This window comes from Artemia sp. Qi Xiang Cuo, chromosome 11 (genome assembly GCF_049724085.1).
Source record: "Artemia sp. Qi Xiang Cuo chromosome 11, ASM4972408v1, whole genome shotgun sequence".
Taxonomy (NCBI): domain Eukaryota; kingdom Metazoa; phylum Arthropoda; class Branchiopoda; order Anostraca; family Artemiidae; genus Artemia; species Artemia sp. Qi Xiang Cuo.
The window spans coordinates 43,828,324-43,849,765 of record NC_142804.1 but is presented as its reverse complement, the minus strand read 5'-3'; the positions used below and the strand labels follow the sequence as shown (position 1 = coordinate 43,849,765).

Below are 21,442 nucleotides of genomic sequence, written 5' to 3'. Positions count from 1 at the left end.
ATGTAATAGGGTTTTCTGATACGCTGAATTCTGACGGTGTGATTTTCATTAAAATTCTTTCACTTGTAGGGGATGTTTCCCCCCTCTTTAAAAAATCGAGTAAAATTTCTCAGGCCTGTAGCCTTTGATGAGTAATACTAAACTTAATAAAATTTATATATTTAGAATGAGCATTATAAACACATTCTTTTGATACATTTATTGACATCAAAATTCCGTTTTTAAAAGTTTCGATTACTATTGAGCCGTATCGCTTGTTTTTTTATTGTTTTTTTTATTACGTATATGTTATTACGTATACGATAGGGTTCTCCCCTTAGTCAGTACCACACTCATTACCTCAAAAGTTAAAAAAAAATTTGATCCAAAAAACCCAGACTCACAAATATCAGGTAATTATAAAATATATATCTTTTGAAAACACTAAAAAAACTGTAGCCTAAAGAGTAAGGTTTTGACTTGGGGGATAACCCCCTCACATACGTTATAATTTCTGTTCGTTTTAAGTTCTAATATTCCTTCTTACATTTCAGTTGAAAAAACTTGTTTTTTTTATTTAATTTCTGATCGTCTAATGATCGATTTAATTTCTAATCCTTGGAAATCCGGCGCCCCCTTCATAGAAATGTCTCTTACCCCAAAGAAACATCCTCCACGGAAATATTCCCCAGAGTAACCCCCTCCTCTAGCCCCCCCCCCAGAAAAAATCCATATTTAAAATGGTGTTATAATTCCAAATAAACCAAATACTAAATCTTGCAATTCCGGCGCCCCCTTCAAGGCAATTTCCCTTCCCCCATGAAAACTTTCATCATGAACACATCCACCAACAAAACCACCGACCCACCCTTCCCTCCCACTGCCAGAAAAAAAACCTCCTGAAAACTTCTGTATACTTCCCAATAACCAATACTATACGTTAACATTGGGTAAAGTTCATACCTTTTAGCCCTCCCTCTGGGAACTTCGGGAGATTAAGTCACCCTAAAAGACATATTTATCATATTTTCGACCATGCTGAACAAAATGGCTATCTCAAAATTTTGATCGGGTGACTTTGGAAAAAAAATAAGCGTGGGAGGGGGCCTAGTTGCCCTCCATTTTTTTTGGTTACTTAAAAAGGGAACTAGAACTTTCAGTTTCCGTTCGAATGAGCCCTCCCACGATATTCTAGGGCCACTGGGTCGATACGATCACCCCTGGGGAAAAAAAACCAAAAAAAAAAACAAATAAACACGCATCCGTCATCTTTTTTTTGGCAAAAAAGGAAAAATTCCATACTTTTGAAGATGGGAGCTTGAAAACTCTACAGTAGAGTTCACCGATACGCTGAATCTGGTGGTGTGATTTTCATTAAGGTTCTATAGTTTTTAGGGTGTATTTCTCCCTTATTTTGAAAAGCAGCCAAATTTTCTCAGGCACGTAACTTTTGATTGGTAGCACTAAACTTAATGAAAGTTACATATTTGAAATCAGCATTGAAATCTGATTCTTTTGATATATCTATTGGTATCAAAAACCCGTTTTCTAGAGTTTCGGTTACCATTGAGCCGAGTCGCTCCTTACTTACAGTTAGTTACCACGAACTGTTTGATACTGAATTTTTCTCAGTTCTAATCCAACTTCTTCCCGTACATTTGACACATCTCTGCGAACCGACTGCGATTCCCTTTGAATATTCTGGACTAACGACGCAACATTTTCAAATTTATTTCCCAACTCAGCCACATCCGACGTCATTGAATTGACCTGCCTTGACATCGGGTCAATAATATCCAACTTCAAATTAATTGCTTGAATTTGCGTTAATAATGCATTAATATTATCTTCCATTTATAATCAGAAATGAAGATCAAAAATGAAAAAGACTTATCTTTACGTGAGGGCTGTGCCCCATGGGTGCTTCCGTAACCGGCCAAACTTGCAAGACACAACCCAGCCTAAATTTCGCTCGGCTATAAAAAAAGCATTTAACAAACGAATCCTAAAATCGTACTTACACTTTCAGTCCAAAATTCAATTCGAAATTCAATAATCACTTGGGAAAGCTTTTGCAAGCAATACAAGAATTTCACTTTATATGTTATTTGTTCGAACAAAATTTAATCTGATTAGTTAGATGTTGACCCCTTGAAAACTAGTTCAGTACTTCTAGGGCTGATAACTAATATCAGCCCTCAATAACTTAAAGGCTAAAATAGTAACCCCTTTATTTCTCCTGTAAACAAGTGTAGGGATATTTGTATTTGGCTTTTTCCAAATTATATTTGGAAAAAGCATAAAAATATCAAGTAATGCATTAATTTTCTTCCTTGCTAAGTTATTAAAAAAAAAGAAAAATAATGGCCTTCAGGTCAGTTACTACCCAACATTGCCTCTTCACTTTCTTTCATTCCTACTATAAGCAACCTTAGTCTTCTTAACATGCTCTTCCATTGCCTTTACTATGTTCCTTATGACAAAGTTGATTGTACCAGTCATACTGGCTCCTGTTTTAATCACAGAATTTTCATTACCCTAACTACCCTACCCTAACTAAATTAAACACAGCTTGCTTGTTTCTTATCTTAGAAATTTTGTTTTCTTCTAATTCTTTTTTTCTTTTGCATTTAATGGTGCCAATGTCATACATCAAACGTCTTAGGTTTGCCAATGACAAGCTTCTAAAGAGTTTACTACAAAGTCACATTTATTAATACCAGTGATAATATGATAAGATAGGATAAGATAAGATATTTATTTCAAAAGGATCACTATCACAAGCCCACGAAGGGCCAAAATCAGACTTCAGCGTCGAAAATATAAATGGTTGCACTAAAACTGGCAAAAATGAAACAACAACAACGAAATAGAAAAATCATAATGAACAATCATTTAACAGTAAATAATTAAAACTGTAAAAATTAAATTAAAAATTTAAAAATATAAAAACTGGTCAAAATAAACTTACAAAAATACTAAGCGCAAAAATAATTAGAACTTACATAAAAAAAGGAAGGGGGGGGGAATAAGCGAAGATAAACAGAAAAAAAAGAGCAAGACATAAATGAAGATAAATTAAAAGGGACACTAAGAGAGTGTCAATAATCCAACTACAGCAAGTCAATAAAAGAGTTAAAAAATAAAAACTGGTCAAGAAGGGGGGGACAAAAAAAAGAGAGAAAAGAAACTATTTGGACATTTTATTCATTTTTCCTGTAATGAAGGGGACACAAGTTCTTCCGTATCTCGAAGTAACGCAGTGAATGGGGGACAAAAAAGGGATGGGATCAGAAAAAGCTCGAGGGGGCCGTAATCTGGATGGTGAGTGACGTTTGGGGAAAATACTTGCCGTCCGAGGGTTTGTTATGTCATTTTTGCAAAATGGAGGCATTTATTTCTTTGTCTCTCGAGGGCCTCTAGGTTTGAAATATTTAACAAATGCAAATGTGGTATCATGCCCTCTTTAAAAATAATTCCTAGAGCTCTCTTTTGGACATTTTCAATTTTTTGTGTTGCTTCATTAGAGAGGCCAGGGTGCCACACAGGACAAGCGTCCTCTAATATGGGACGCACAAAAGAAATGTATACTTGTAGTAAATGTGATTGGGGGCAACTAAATTTATTTAAAAGTTTAAGGAGGGAAAGTGAGGAGTTTGCTCGTCGTAGGATATTATTTATATGGGCATCCCATTTCAAATTAGAAGAAATTGTAACCCCAAGGAGTTTAAGAGATGTGACAGAGGTTTGAGGAGGAATAGGAGCAAGAAAAAGGGGAGGGGATTTAAGGAAACTTACTGAGACTATTGAAGATTTAGAAGGGGTAACTGTCATGTCAAGGGAAGAGGCCTCACAGGCAATATCTTGGAGTATGCCCATTGGGTTGCTAAACATGTTTTTATGACATATCTCTAAAACTGTCAAGTCATCGACAAATTTCCGTCTATTGTCATATAGGGTTGAAAGGCTGTTAATCATAAGAGAAAAAAGGAGAGGGCCTAGAATAGTCCCCTGAGGAATGCCATTAAATATGGGGAGATGATCTGAGAAACAATTTAGATATTTAACTGCATTGAGATTTATTAGAGAGAAAAGAGGCAACGAGCTTAACAAGGAAAGTTTCAATGTGGAATTCATTTATAAGTTTATCTATGAGTAAATTGTGGTTAATCAAATGAAAAGCTTTTTGAAGATCAATAGAAATTAGATTAAGCCAAGTGTTAGGTTTTTCAAGTAATTTACCCATGGTATCAACAAGATGGATCAGGTAATGAGAGGTTGACGTGGATTTAAGATTAGCAAACTGTCTAAGATCAATGAGGGGGAGGACTTTCATCTTAAGCCAGTCTGCGAGAAAACTTTCATACAATTTTGAAAAAATCGAGGTGAGGGTAATAGGATGAATGCCATCAAAGCCAGGCTTCCCATTTTTCTTTTTGATTGGGGTAATAAAGCCTTGTTTCCAATATTGAGAGAACTGTCCAGATTCGGTAATTTCATTGAACAGGGTGGATAGGGGTTTTGAGAGGTAATCACTGAAAGCTTTAATCAGAGGAACAGGAATATCTAAAGGGCAAATGCTTGATCTTTTTATTTTTTCAATTTTTTTTACAACATCAAGTGGAGAAATATGTGGGAGTGAAAAAGGAACAGGAATATCTGGAAATTCGTAAGATAGTGGTGGGAGACTCTGGACAATAGAAGCCAGAAACTTATTGAGGTTATTAGCTGTGGTCTTTGGAGGTTCATTTATATTAAAATTTAGTTGTTCTTGACTCTTGCCGGTAAGTTTTTTAATTTCAGAGTACCAGTTCTTTGGTTTATCATGGCACAAGTATTTAATTTTATTTTTATATAATTTTCATGAATCTGATAGCAATTTTGAACTAGAAACTAGAATGTTTGATATATCATAGAGGGACCAAGAACTTTTTTTTACATATTAATTAACCTGTTGAAGAAATCACTTTGCACCCTGCTGATCTAGGCCTATGAGGCGGAAGACTTGGTTCAACCTGAGATGGAAGATATGACTGAAGTTGAGTTTGAGATTTCTACCTAGCCTGTTTTTTTTATCTTGCTTAAGCTACTGCATAAAAAAAATGAGAACTCTACACATAAAAACCACATTAGCTAGTCTTGGCCTTTAAGCTTGGGCTAGGCAATTTCATATGGGATACAACTTAAATGAGGATGTTTAGTAAGTTCCTAGCCCAGTGCTTTGTAGGTAAACCCATAGGCCTATAATAAGGTATAGACTAAAGGTCTGTTTTTCTTACCATCCTAAGCTTATTGTGTATACCCTGCTGACCTAGATAGCAACACAATGCCTAGGCTACTAAAGTACACACAATTGTTGCTTTCTTTTTTAATTAATCAAACTTAGCATCATTTATTAGTAAAACTTAAAAAACAAGGAATGAACTGGAATGAGGATTTCTTAAAAAAAAAAAATGGAGTTAAAGAAATAAGGGTGATATAGCATTTAGTATTCAATTTGAAAAGCTATGAAACTTCCCCTATATAGCTACAAAAGTCTTAGGCTTCCTTATTCTAGGCTATAAAGATAGAAGATTTAACTTAAGCTGACTAAATTGCTAGTTTCATTGTGCTTTTGAGCAGAGACTTTGGTTGGCTTTGTCAAGTTGCAAAAATATTGTTTAGGCTTATTTTAATTCCAGTTCTGTTGATGCCCTTGTTTCACATTAAATCATAATTTATTTAAATCCTCTTTACATACATAAACTGCACATAAAGGAGTACAAAAATATAGAAAAATAAAAATAGAAACAAGAAAAAACAAACAACATGTCAGCTACTTAAGCAACACAATTAAGCTAAACAATTAAGTGGAAAGTTGACAATATTTTCTTGACGCTTGTGGGACCCATCCACAAACTGGTCCATTTTTGAGGAAATATTGAAAACGCCATGTCTACTCGAAATGTACTGGTTGCAAGTCCAGAGCAGCAATTACAGAAGAATGGAATTTTTTCTTCCAAAAATGGAAGAAAAAAGATCTAATTTTCTTCCACTCAGATATTGTGAAAAAACTCCATCAAGGGACCAAGAAGAAGATATGTGGTGCAAAAAAGTGTTGTAAAGTCTGCCCAGGTTTTTTTTATGAAACTGGCCTTTAACTTGAGATAGCAGCCTATACAATTTTCTAAGCTTTTTTTTCAATGCAAAGATAACAAGTATTTTACTATTTTTAACATTTGATCCAAATGGGAGACCCAAATAATTCAAAGAGGACAATGCAGAAATAGTTTTTGGACCAACATTAATAGTAAAAGAAGACTGTTGAGACAAACTGTAGATGATAAGCTCAGTTTTAGAAGAGGCAACTTGGAAGTCCAATGCCATTGAGACCAGAGCAAACTGTATGAACTGTATTTTGGAGAACCTGAAGATCATCTGATAAAAGAAGGATATCGTCTGTGTAACAGAGGTGGCTGACATCAATATGGGGCTCAATTAGAAATGGAAGAATATTTTTAGTAACGGTTTTGATGGCATTATTGAAAAGAGCTGGACTAAGCACTGAGCCTTGTTTCACACCTGTCCAAACAGTGGTGGATTTGCTCATCTGACTCTGTAGCTGCACCTGTATGGATGCATTACTACACCAATTCCATAAAAGACAGCTGAGAAAAGGGTTTATTCCACTTCTCAATAGAGGAAAAATAGCATGTGAATGGATAATAGAATCAAACACCTTTGAAATGTCAATTGCACACACATACAGGTTCTTTTTCAGCATCCTAAAGCAGTTTAAAATAGCCAAAAAAGTTGCATATGCATTTTGAACACACAAGCCTTTGCAAAATCCAAACTGGTTGTCTTCATTGTTGCACTTTGTGTTGTACAATTCACAAACCTTTGGGTTTTTGCCCTTGTTTAAGACATTAATTAAAAAAAAAACTTTCCGAAAAATAAGTTTTTCAAAGAAAAGTAAAGGCCATTTTAAACTTAAGCTCAGCAGATATAAATACCTGTTAAAATTCAAACTCAATACAACCAGAAATTACTGTTAAAGAATCAATGAAACCCAAAATGAACAGAAATTAAATAAATAATCATAGGAAAAAACATAACAAGTAATGATATAAATGAATAAATAGATCTTAAAGCAAGTAATGCTTAGATTGAATATGAAAATCAAGCTTAAAACGAAAAAAAATATTTTGCTATTGAAGTATAAATGAAACTCAAAACAAACAGAAATTAAGTAAACAATTTATGCAAACAAACATACAATAGATATTAATGTAAATTAATAAATAAATCTTACACGGAGTGAAAATTCAATTGTAGCTGAAAATTAGACTTGAAACGAATAAAATTCTCTAAAGACCAGAATTTTCATGTTGCCTCCTTCTCTAACAGTAAAAGTCTAAAACCTGCTACGTTATGGTACTATACTGAAAACCAATTTTATTACAAATATTTTTAATAAAAAACCAATTTTATTACAAATATTTTCTTTTTCACTTAATATTGAAAATAAACATTAAAATTATAGTAAATTTTGAACTTATTAGCTTTCAGCAATTAATATAATCATACATCAAATATTAAATTTCATCTATTAGTTCTTCCTAAAGTTTTTCAAGACGAATATAGTTTCACTACAAAAAAGAGTTTGGATACTGCCCCCTTCCTTAACTGTAAATAAAAACCAATAGTCTACTGTGCCATTGGCGCTTCACTGAAAACGAATTATATTACAAGTATCTTCTTTTCCAGTTCTTATGGCATTGAAAATAAAAATAAAATTAGAGTGAAATAAATTCTTGTACTGATGGATCTTTCAACAACTAATTTCATTATATATGAAATATTCAATTTGATGTTGTTTATACTTTTCAAGACTGTTCAAGACGCATATAGTTTTCAGTAAAGCACCAATGACGCAGTAGGTTTTAGACTTTTACAGTGAGAGAAGGAGGTGATACCCAAATTATGCGTTTTGAGTTTGAATTTCAAGTAATATTTTTATCTGCTTAGCTTAAGTTTAAAATGGCCTTTACTTTTCTTTGAAAAACTTATTTTTTGGAAAGTTTTATAATTAATTTTTGTTTGTTTTTGATTGCAAAAAGTTTCACATTATAAAAAATTCCTTATTTAAAAATCAAACTTAAAAAAAAAAAATAATAAAATCTTCATCAAAGTATCAAAACTGGTATCAAAGTAACAATATCAAAGTGAAAAAAGTTTGCCCCCTTTGAAGTTAATACAATGACGCCTTCTATGTAAAGTGCATCTGGAAAAAATTAAATGAAGTGTGGGGGGGGGGACTAGCTACCCTCTGATCACTTTTTACTCTTAAAAAGTGAATTACAACTTTCAATTTCCAGTTAAATGAGCCCTCTCTGAAGTTATTGCGAGTATCCCTTTTGGAAGAACTATACACGCCCCCAGGACAGCACTTACAACTATTACCCTCTGATCCTAGAGGGGTTCTGTTAACAACAAAATCTTTGTTAACTAATTTTTTGACAATTTAAAAAAAACTGGCTATATTAAAATTTGTAGCAGATGGGTTTGTGGAAAAAAGGGAAGGGGGGGGGGGGCTAGTTGCCCTTAAATTTATTGACTCTTAAAAAGTGAACTATGAGTAAAATTTTCAATTTCCAATCAAATGAGATCTCTATGAAGTTTAAACAAGTATCCCTTTCATAAGAACCATACATGCCCTTAGGGCATAATTTAGAATGCCTTCTCCCAGGCCCTGGGGGGTTGTATTGACACTGGAGTTTTCTTATCCAACCTTTGAACTATTCTATTTTTAACAAAATGTCTATCTCAAAATTTTTGTCAGATGGGTTTGGAGAAAGAAGGCATGGGGGGGGGGGGGGGTAGTTGCCCTTGGATCTCTTCTGACTATTAAAAAGTGAACTCAAACTTTCAATTTCCAGTCAAATCAATTCAGCCCTCTCTGAAGTTTATATGAGTATCCCTTTCATAAGAACCATATATGTCCCAGGGCATACCTTACAATGCCCTCCCCCAGGCACTGGGGGGTTGTGTTAACACCTGAGTTTTTCTTATCTGACTTTTGAACAAATTTTAAACTTAATGGCTATCTCAAAATTTTAATCGGATACATTTGGGAATAAATGGGCTTGGGGGGGGGGCTAGTTGCCCTCCAATCTCTTTTGACTCTCAAAAACTGAACTAGAACTTTCAATTTCCAATCAAATTAGCCCTCTCTGAAGTTTTATAAGAACCATATATTCCCCCAGGGCATAACTTACAACACCTACCTTCGGGCCCTGGGGGGCTGTGTCGACCCCGGAGTTTCCCTTATATGGTTTTTGAACTATTAAAAAAAAAATATCTCAAAGTTCTTATCAGATGGGTTTGAGAAAAAAAAAGGGTATTTTGGGGGGAAGGGCTAGGTGCCCTCCAATCTCTTTTGACTCTTAAAAAGTGAACTAGAACTTTCAGTTTCCAATCAAATGAGCCCTCTTTGAAGTTTATATGAGCATCCCTTTTATAAGAACCATATATTCCCCCAGGGCATACCTTACAACGCCTGCCCCTGGGCCCTGGGGGTTTGTGTCGACACCAGAATTTTTGTTATATGATCTTTGAACTATTTTTAACAAAATAGCTATCTCAAAATTTTTATTGGATACATTTGGGAAAAAAGGGTGGTGGGGAGCTGGTTACCCTCCAATATCTTTTGACATTTAAAAAATGAACTAGAACTTTCAATTTCCAATCAAATGAGCCCTCTCTGAAGTTTATGCAAGCATTTCTTCCATAAGAACCATATATGCCCCCAGGGCATAACTTATAACCCTTGCCTTGAAGACCTTGGGAGGGAGTGTCATGCTCAAAGATATAATTTCCCGAGCTTTCAGTTATGTTGAACAAAATGGCTATCTCAAAATTTTGATTGGATGTGTTTGGGGAAATGGTTGGCGTAGAAGGGGTGTTTGTTGCCTTCCAATCACTTTTGACCCTTAAAAAGGACACTAGAACTCTCGATTTTCAATCGAATAAGTCCCCTTTGAAGTTTTTACAATGACCCCTTCCATTTGAAGTGCCTTTTGAAGTTTCTATGATAAAGCTTTCTATAAAAAACCTTATATGCCCCCAGGGCATAACTTACAACGCCTGCCCCCGGGCCCTGGAGGTTTGTGTTGACACCGGAGTTTTTGTTATATTATTTTTGAACTATTTTTAACAAAATAGCTATCTCAAAATTTTTATCGGATACATTTGAGAAAAAAGGAGGTGGGGGGGGGGGCTGGTTACCCTCCAGTATCTTTTTACGTTTAAAAAGTGAACTAGAACTTTCAATTTCCAATCAAATGAGCCCTCTCTGAAGTTTTATACAAGCATTTCTTCCATAAGAACCATATATGCCCCCAGGGCATAACTAATAACCCTTGCCCTGAAGACCATGGGAGGGAGTGTCATGCTCAAAGATATAATTTCCAGAGCTTTCAACTATGAACAAAATGGCTATCTCAAAATTTTGCTTGGATGTGTTTGGGGAAATGGTTGGCATAGAAGGGGTGTTTGTTGCCTTCCAATCACTTTTGACCCCTAAAAAGGACACTGGAACTCTTGATTTTCAATCGAATAAGTCACCTTTGAAGTTTTTACAATGACCCCTTCCATATGAAGTGCCTTTTGAAGTTTCTATGGTAAAGATTTCTATAAAAAAACTTATATGCCCCCAGGGCATAACTTACAACCTATGCCCTGAGGGCTGTGGGGGAGTGTCCTCCTCAAAAACATAATTTCTATCTGAAAATCAACTATGCTGAACAAACTGGCTATCTCAAAATTTTTATTGGATGTGTTTTGGTAACTGGTGCGCGTGGAAGGGGTGTTAGTTGCCTTCCAATCACTTTTGACCCTTTAAAAGGGCACTAGAACCCTTGATTTCCAATCGAATGAGCCCCCTTTGAAGTTTTTCTGACGAACCCTTCCATATGAAGTGCCTCTGGGAAAAATAAACAAAATAAATAATGAAAGCTTTTTTGAGAGTATTAAACAAACTTTAGCGTAAAGAGTAAGGTATTGACTAGGGGGAGAACCCCTCATATACGTAATAAAGTGAACTAGAATTTTCAGTTTCCAATCAAATGAGCCCTCTGAAGTTTATATGAGTATTCCTCATAAGAACCATATATGCCCGCTGGGCATAACTAATAACCCTTGCCCTGAAGACCTTGGAAGGGAGTGTCAAGCTCAAAGATATAAGTTTCAGGGATTTAAATTATGTTGAACAAAATGGCTATCTCAAAATTTTGATTGGATGTGTTTGGGGAAAGGCTGGGCTTGGAAGGGTTGTTAGTTGCCTTCTGATCATTTTCAAACATTAAAAAAGGCACTAGCCATTTAAATTTCCAATCAAATGAGCCCTTTTTGAAGTTTATATGACAATGCTTTCTATAAAAAAACCTTATATGCCCCCAGGGCATAACTTACCCTTTCCCTGAGGGCTTTGGGGGGTGGGTTGTCATCCTCAAAGACCTAATTTCCAGAATTTTCAACCACGTTGATTAAAATGGCTATCTCAAAATTTTGATTGGGTGTGTTTGGGGAAAAGGTGGACGTGAGAGGGGGTTAGTTGCCCTCCAATGACTTGAGTATTAAAAAGGGCACTAGCCCTTTGAATTTCCAATTGAATGTAAAAAAAGTAAATTAGTATTATGGCACTAGATCCTTAAGGTCCAAACCAGCAGTGCTGATCTCTGTTTCATGGCCCTTCAGCCAGGAAGTGCAATGGGGGACAATCGAATGGGCCCTTTTTGAAGTTTTTACAACAAAGCCTTCTATAAAAAGCTTATATGCCCCTAGGGCATAACTTACAACCCTTGCCCTGAGGGCTGTGGGGGAGTCCTCCTCAAAAAAAAATTTCTATCTGGAAATCAAAGACGTAGAACAAAACGGCCACCTCAAAGTTTTGATTGGATATTTTTGGAGAAATGGTAGGCGTAGAAGGGGTGTTCGTTGCCTTCCAATCACTTTTGACCCTTAAAAAGGGCACTAGAACTCTCGATTTCCATTCGAATGAGCCCCCTTTGAAGTTTTTCCAACGTACACTTTCATATGAAGTGTCTTTTTGAAGTTTCTATGACAAAGCTTTCTATAAAAACCTTATATGCCCCCAGGACATAACTTACAACCCTTGCCCTGAGGGCCTTGGGGGAGTGTCCTCCTCAAAAACATAATTTCTATCTGGAAATCAACTATGCTGAACAAAATGGCTATCTCAAAATTTTGATTGGATGTGTTTGGGGAACTGGTGGGCATGGAAGGGGTGTTAGTTGCCTTCCAATCACTATTGACCCTTAAAAATGGTACTAGAACTCTCGATTTCCAATCAAATGAGCTCCCTTTGAAGTTTCTATGACGACGCCTTCCATATGAAATGCCTCTGGGAAAAAATAAATAAATAATAATAAAACATTGGAGCCATATGGCCTTTACCATAGGCAATGCTATAGTGTTGCTTCTGACAGGCAACAAGACCTTCCAAAAGAGCAGCTAAAATATATTGCTGAGAAATAAGAGTGTGAGATAATAGTGACAAATACTGTATAAGAAGTGGGGTAGCATATAGGAGGTGCTCAGTTTGCACCCCATTGTATCCTGGGGCTTTACCAGGTTTCATTAGACGAATTTGGGTCTGGACAGCTGAAGGTGTAATGATGACAAAGTTCCTCTGGTGGTCAAGTTTTGACATATGGTGGAGGAGAGCATTTTTATAGGTAGCTTCAACCGGAGGAGGATCATCAGAGAAAAGCAAAGAAAAATGTGTTTCCCATGAAGCAACATCAATAGGGTTAGATTTCAAGCAGGACTTTAAGTCAGTTTTGAAACTCTCCTCCAAAGTTTCTGGGTATTAGTTTTTTATCTCGTGTTTTGCTGTTTGAATTTGTCGATTTTACCAATGATGGAGAGCTTCTCGGACTCATGTTTGGTTGACTTAAAACTTGAAAAAATAACACCCAAGTGAGGATGATCACTGTTGGCCCAAATCCAAAACCAAAACTTATGACAGTACTTGGTATCTTGCAATTCATCATCTTCTTTCCAACCATGTTTCTGTGTCCCTATTCAGACTTTCGTTGAAGATACAGATACAGAAGAGGTGACCTTCTGCCTGTCTTGGCTTTTTCTACAATTAGCCATATCTTGATGCCTACTGCAAAATACTTGCTTTTAATTCAAAATCAATGGATGCCTCTTCTGGGAGCGTGCGTCAACTCAGCTAGAAAGCAATCAAGATCTAGAGGGTTCCCTTTCAGTAAAGTAGACAGAAGGTGGAAAGGGATTTTAATTTTCATCAGCGAAGAATCAAGCATCTACTGAAAGGATGATATATCTATGTGATCAATGATACTTTTGTAAACCAACAGGGTCTTGTTTTATTTTACAATGGGAACAAGTAAATGTTGAACTGGAGGTGTAGATGGTTGCTGGATAGTATATCATTTGAAGCGATAATACTTGTAGACTGAAGTCTTGGTGATCAGACAAGACAAAATCGAGGTTTGAGGTTGGTCCAGAGTTATGAACATAAGAGAAAGGTTTACATTTTGGTAGGACAGACACGCTAAGCAGAAGTGATGACAGAAATATTTGTGTAAGTGGCAGTGAAGGGTCATTCAGATTTGGGTTGAAATCACCACAGATGACATGCCACCTGTTGATAGCTTGAATTTTATGGAGAGTCTTTGATAGTGATTTACAAGTTGATGCAAATTTCTTATCAGAAGTATGGGTACAGTAATTAGTTGGCATATAAATAAACAAGAATACAAAACATCCTAGCTCAACTAGGATGTACAAATGTCACTGGAATCTAACAAAGAAGTGGCAAACTTTTTATTTATTTCAATAGCTATACCACATGAAGGTCTGCCAGTTGTAATATTTGCTGGCCCAAGAAAAAAAAAACTGAGAATTAAGCAAACACTCTAACAATGACACATTTTTTTCACTTAAAAGGTGCTCAGCTAGACCCACAATATCAAAAGTATTATAAAAATTTTCAATAATTTCTAGTTTTTCATGGGCACCATTTACATTCTGATAAAATACTGACATAAATTTTTAATGCCCTGGGGATGTAGCCTAACATTGTTTCTTTGGCCTTGAGCTTGAAGGTGCTTTTTCATTTCTACACAAATCAAGCTGTTACTTCTGTGGCTTTTTCCACACTTTACACATTTTATGTCTGCTTGGCATGCATGATCCTTATCACTATGATCACCTGGACATCGACTACACTTGTTCAGATTTGAACCCTTCCAAGCAAAATGTCTAAACCCTTGGAAGTGGAGATGCTGCTTGGGTTTTTTGATTGGTCAAATGACACAAAATAAACAATATTCAATCTTCACTCCAAACTTCAATGTATGATCAAGGTCATCATTTGCTTTAAACTTCAGCTGCACAACTCTTGAATTTCTGAAGAGTGTTACAGAAATTACACTTTCAATGAGCACAGAGATTTGAGAAACATCAAAATCAATGTTCATTTTAAAAATACCTGCACACTTGGTTCTTATAATGTTAGCCCGAATTTTCATACTATTAGGTATTGAAGCCACTGCAGAATCTTCATAAACCATGTGGACTACCGGTCTATTTTGGTGACTAACAATGTGTTTCACCTTGTCAGCACAGCTAAGCTTCTTCACAAAATCATGCTGATTTGTAGGGTTTCGCATATTAATATTGTCAGGAATATTTTTAAGTACCACAGGAACAGAGTGGGATTGGCGAGCTGGCTTCAATGGCCAGATAACTAGGCTTGAACTCTGCAAACATGTCTCCTGTTTTTCAACTAAAAAATTAAGTATCTGGACGTATTTGTTGAGGCATGAGGCCACTATTGTAGGGGGATCCGTTGGAGAAGAAGACACATCCAATGGATCAAGTATTGCAAACAACAGCAAATCTACCTTTTCTTTGAGGCCACATAGTGGTTCAAAAATGTCCAACAAAAATGGTGACACTGGATGTGATCCTCTTATCTCAAGTATATCAACCTTTAGTGCAACTTTGCAACACTGCTGCGTTTTCATGCAAAAACAGCCATTTTCACATGATCTATCGAATTTCCTCTATTTTTGGTGCAAGTTTATACATCATAGAAGTTTAATGGTTCTATTGAAATATTTTTACTGAGCCATTGAAAAATGCATCTGTTATTTTGAATTGAAAGCTTTTTGAACCATACCATGCAAATATTTAGCAAACTAATCACTTTTATTCAAATTTGTCCATTAGTATATGACAATGGATATGATGGCTATTCAAAGAAACATTTAATCCTCATGACCTGGGAAGAATTTTCAAGGGAAATGAATATAGAAAATAAGACTTACATATTAATTAGGCACATTTAACTTAGGCTAATACAGAATAGCCTTTTGAATATGTTTATGCTGTTTAAATATTCCAAAATAAATTTTGCACTTCAGTGGCTGCAATAAACAGTTTCTGTGTGAACATTTTTGTAATTTCCCTGCATCTATTTTCTATGTGCTGTTTTGCATTAAGAATCGTATCAGTGTGAACCAAGGGTTAGCCTAGCCTAATGGATCTCCTGTTCTTAGTTTCAATATAATAATATATATCTGCTATTAAGTTTTCTTTATTGGTATGTGTATTTCTAGTTCAGCTCCCTATTAGACCTTTCAACAAACTCTTGGTGTTACTGTTGCTTTGTGGAAGAAGCATAAATATTTTTGAAATTGAGAAATGAAGCACAGTATTCAGGAAATTCACTATGCCCTAAAATTTAATATTGTGTGATATTTCTGAGTTATCCTATACGTTAGGTACCACTCTGCTACAGTTTAAGAAAAACACAATTTCAACAAGGCTATTGTATGTTTTTAATTTGTAAAATTTCAGGTCTGAGAAGGACAGTTGCATAACATATAAGATTAAAAAGAGAACATACCTGAGGTCTGGGAGTCAAAGCGCAGAGAAGACAACCATACACCATGGAATAAACGCTCAGGGGACATCGACTCCTCAGAGGAAAAGGGAAAAAGTAAAATAAAGTCCCAAACAAGTGATATCTTTGTACTGAAGAAGATAGGAAATTCCAGACCTGTTGACAAGTAATGAGGGGATTGAAATCTGACCAAATACTTGGGGTAGGAGGAATGCAGATATTATGTGAAGAACAAAGGCTATATAGCTGAATTAGAAATAAACACAGGAGTTGTTTGAAGAGATTTTGAAAAATTGCCATGAAGCTGATGAAAGACAAAAAAAAGCACAAGAAAGAATGTAAATAGAATATAGATTTAAGAGCGGTTTTGGCGAGGAACAGTTGGTGTGCATAACCAGACATGGGCGCCCATAAGCTGAATTCCAGGGGGGGGCAAACTTCGTCTAATTGCTACTTTTAATGCTATATAATACAAATCTCAGAAAAAAAAATATAAAAATAAGACAGCATCATTCAGCCAGGGGGGGCAAGAGCCCCCCTGCCCCCCATATGGGCGCCCATGTAACCAGACACCATGTTTTTTATGCATGACAGAAAGTGACTGCAGATAAGATGGAGGTTTCTTTTATTAATATGAACCTTGATAGTAGAATTGTTTTGAGAATCAGAAAAATGCTGTCAATTCCAATGCCAATTCCAAAATAATACCAACATACAATTTTCACAATTCAGATTAATTGTGTCATCACTAATTTACACTGATTTGTACTTTAGACTTCCAAAAAACCTAAATTTATTTGAACTAGGAATCAGTTGAAAATAATTTCTTTTTCAAACAGTACTTCTTTTGTTTGGTTTGTACTGTTTTAACAAGAGTTGAACTTTATTCATCTGTGTTGTCATCACTACTAGAATAGGAAAGCACTGGAGATAGCACAAATGGACCAAAGTAAAACATACTATGGTACATGTAAAACAAAAGATAATTATTACCCCGCATCCCTCTCAGCATTAGCACATCAGTGTTGCCAATTTGCGAAATGTTGAAGAAGAGGTTGGGGGGTAAAAATTTCTTTTAATGAAGATACAAAAATGGGGAGTTTGTAAAATCTATGGTGAATACCTTTCCAAATTTTTAAAATGAAGATATAAAAAAGGTATTTTTTAAAACCTGCTGGGCGAGGGGACTTGCCTGTTCCACAGCCCCTCCCTAATTGGCGCTGCTGCAGAACACTCAGTAAACAGGCCTAATCATCTTTGTCATATTTACTTTTGCTCTCCAGGTACTAAAGAATTTATGGGATTTTTTTATAATGGATTTTTTATTTTTTGTCACTTACAGAAATTGTCTCCCCTTGGATTGTACATGTATGTCCTTATATACTAGATGTACATTGAGTAGGTGGTTTTATGAAAGTTCTCATTACTTGTATTTGGGTTTCTTGAGATGATCATTTTCGTTTATAAATGCCATATAAGCAACCAACTAACATTTTTTTTTTTGTGACATGCTAGTTGGTTATCTAATTGGAGCTTATTTGGTTTAGTTGGTAAATGTCAAATCTTATTTTTGGTCAACTTTTTTCTTTTACTTCCTGACGCCTGTGAAAGCAATAGGTAATTGTTGAATTTTTGTTTACTTTTAGGGTCATTATATGTGTAGACAATTGAATCATGGGTGATATTGAGGAAGTTATGCTGCTTGACAATGATGAAAGTAGTGAGGGCCATTCATCATCCTCAGCTGGACCAAGTGGACCTGGTGCTTTGATAGCAGTCAATTTGAAATGTCTGAATAAATTTTGCAAGAAAGTAAGCTCAGATAAACTTTGGCGTGCAACACAGTCAGCTGTGTTGTATTTTCAGAAACACTATTCTGAGGAGAAGATGTATTTCATCTGTGAGACATGTCAAGCCAGTTATGATGAGTACTGTGAGGTAATTTTTGTTATTCCCATTTAGTATTCCCATTGAAGGAGATATATATTTATTTTCCTTTTTCTGAAAACAGTCTGTGATTCTAATTTTATTCTGTGATTCTAATTTCAATCTGATTATATGATTCACTCCCCTAAAATTATATGATTCTAATTTCATTTTAATTTTATAACTGACTCCCTAAAAAAAATACAAAAAAAATCCCTCACAAATTAAGAATGAGAGATTTGATGTCAATAACCAAGACCTCTATTATAATCATAATACATATGCATACAGGGAAGGAGGAGGGATTGGTAAAATTTTTATTCTCAGATCAAAATTTGTTCATTAGGTTAATATGAAAAACATGAAAATTGTGACCTAGAAATCGCTATTTGCTCATTCTGACCCTCCCCCTCCATATGTACACAAAATTACTCTGACCATGAGCCATGGAATTGAGGGCATGGAACGCTTTGGAATAACTATTATTTTTTTCTAATTTTGGAAACCTTCACATTTCGTCTCTTGGACAATATAACTAGGCCAAGACTAGTCTTTAAGTTAAGTCTGTTGGTAATTATTTTCATATAATAAATGACATTTAAGCACTTTCTGTTAACTCCAGGCCAAGAAGGTATTATCATGTCTGTAGATGCATTATAGGGGATTTCACCATACATCTCACTCCTCTGTAATGTATTTGTCCAAAGAGGCCTCTGAAAACACAGTCTAGTATATTGGACAGTTGTTTATTTTGGGTTTTGGTTCAGGGAGGTGGGGATAGCTGAAGATACAAAGATTTCTGGAACTTACCAGTAACTTAGTCTATTGACTTGCATAGTTTCCTCTTTTCTCAGTATTTGCATGTTAATAAGCTTATTTATGTTTAATTTATAAGAGGAAACATCATCTTACGTGCTAAATCTGTGAAGTTTCTTCGAGCTGTACTGGAGGAGTGCCTCAGACTTAAGAATCATGTCCGTCACATTTCTGGAAATATTGCTCGTAGCATCGGAACGATAGGAAAATTAAAGCAAGGTTTCCCGGATAATATCTCACGGACACTGTATTCCCCTCTTGTCTATACACAACTAATATACTGTACTACTGCATAGTCCTCTGCAGCCGTAGTTCACCGTCATCGATTGAGAGTTGTGCAAAATAAAGTGGTTAGAGGGCTGACGGGTGTTGATAAACGTTCTTCAGTGAGGTCCAGGTATGTTGAACTTAAGATATTGCCCATTTTTGGTCTGGTGAAATTATATAATGCACTATTTATTCTTAAGTAAAAAAATAATTTGTCGCCAAAGTGCTTCAAGGTACTTTTTTTTTTTTTTTTTTTTTTTTTACCGCTGCCAATTCTTTGCGGGCATAATGAAACGAGTTCACGTCAGTATAGGAATCCTATAATAGTTACAACACGACCAAAGTTTTGTTTGCGCCATATTTGTCCTTGTGCCTGGAATACTTTGCCAATGTTTCAAGGTTTATGAGAAGGATGGGTGATGAGCTCTGGTTTCTTTATTCATTAAGTTTTGATTTTTTTGGTTTGATGGATTGCTGATGGGAGATACCTAATGGTTTTTTATTTGATTTTTTTGTCGTTTCTTGTTTTGTTTTTGATGTTTAATTTTCGTCACCTTTTATAAGGTAATTTACATACAAGCCTCGTGGGGTGATTATATACAAGCTTTGCTTCATGTTTAATTATGTTTATTGTTAATGCATAAACCCTTTCTTTCTTCAAAAAAAAATTTAACAAAATAGGAAAACTTTAAAACAATTCATGCTAATTCTTGGATTACCATATATGAGCAGACAAAGCTTTCTTTTCTATGATTGTCATCATAGAAAATAACTACAAGAACAAGTTGTTCTTTTGGACTTAAACTACATCTATCCTTTATGTAATTCTTTAATATAATTTTAATGATTGTCTTTTAATATAACCATGATTCTGGAACTATGGACTATAGTTCATTCTTTGCTATCATAGGCAGCGCAATAGCGCTGTCTAAGTAAAGAACGATATTGGCACAATGTTTTTTTTTTTTTTTTTTTTTTTTTTTTTTTTTTTTTTTCTAGACCAGGGCACTTCGTATAGAAGGAGTTGCCGTAGAAGCTTCTAAAAGGAATTATTCAATTGGAAACTGGAGTGGCTAGTGCCCTTTTTAATAGTCGAAAGCGATTGGAAGGCAAATATCACCCCTTCCACGCCTATCATTTTCCCAAACACATCCAATCAAAATTTTGAGATAGCCATTTTGTATAGCGTAGTTAATTTCCAGATAGAAATTATGTTTTTGAGGAGGACACTCCCCTACAGCCCTCAGGGCAAGGGCTATAAGTTATGCCCTGGGGGCATATAGTAAGCGTTGTCATAGAAACTTAAAAAAAGGCTTATTCAATTGGAAATTCAAAGGGCTAGTGCCGTTTTTAATAGTCGAAAGAGATTGGAGGACAGCTATCCCCCCCTCTCACGCCCACCTTTTCCCCAAACACATCCAAAAAAAATTTTGAGATAGCCATTTTGTTCAACGTAGTTGAAAGTTCTGAAAATTAGGTCTTTGAGGGTGAAACCCCCCCCCCCCCCGCACAGCTCTCAGGGCAAGGATTATAAGTTATGCCCTGGGGGCATGTAAGGTGTTCATAGAAAGCGTTGTCATAGAAACTTCAAAAGGGGCTCATTCGATCGGGAATTGAAATGCCTAGTGCCCTTTTTAATAGTCGAAAGTAAAGGCAACTAACATCCCTTCCACGCCCACCATTTATCCAAACACATCCAATCAAAATTTTTAGGTAGCAATTTTGTTCAACGTAGTTGAAAGTTCTGGAAATTGGGTCTTTGAGGATGATATCCCCCTCAGAGCCCTCAAGGCAAGGGTTATAAATTATACCCTAGGGGCATATACGGTTTTATTGAAAGTGTTGTCATAGAAACTAGAAAAAGGGCACATTCAATTGGAAATTCAAAGGGCCAGTGACCTTTTTAATAGTTGAAATTAATTGACGTGCAACTAACCCCCCTCTCATGCCAAACGTCTATACCAGAATATCCAATCAACATTATAGATTGCCATTTTGTTCAAGGCAGATAAAAGTTTTAGAACTTACCTCCTTAAGGATGACAACCCCCCCCTCCACAGCCCTAAGGGCAAGGGTTATAAGTTACGCCCTGGGGGTATATAAGGTTTTTATAGAAAGCGTTGTCGTAGAAACTTCAGAAAGGGCTCATTTCATTGGAAATTGAAGTGGCTAGTTGCCTTTTTAATAGTCAAAAGTAATTGGAGGGCAACTAACCCCCCTCTCACGCCCACCATTTTCCCAAACACATACAAGCAAAATTTTGAGATAGCCATTTTTTTCCAACGTAGTTGAAAGTTCTGGAAATTAGGTCTTTGAGGATGACAACCCCCCAAAGCCCTCGGGGCAAGGGTTGTAAGTTATGCCTTGGGGGCATATGAGGTTTTTTATAGAAAACATTGTCGCAAAACTTCTAAAAGGGCTCATTTGATGTAAAATTAAAAGGGCTAGTGCCCTTTTTAATAGTCGAAAGTACTTAGAGGGCAACTAACCCCCCTCTCACGCCCATCA

General features: G+C 35.8%; 1 protein-coding gene across 2 annotated transcripts in view; it reads left to right on the top strand.

The window, feature by feature from the left end:
* Nucleotides 1-21,442, top strand: part of LOC148947008 (histone-lysine N-methyltransferase eggless-like) — a 105,377-nt gene that overhangs the window by 18,941 nt on the left and 64,994 nt on the right. For both annotated transcript variants that reach the window (XM_089096815.1, XM_089096814.1), the window contains exon 2: nt 17,572-17,863. In XM_089096815.1, the coding sequence (XP_088952941.1) occupies nt 17,600-17,863 (264 nt within the window). In that variant the 5' untranslated portion in view covers nt 17,572-17,599. The remainder of the gene's footprint in view (nt 1-17,571; nt 17,864-21,442) is intronic.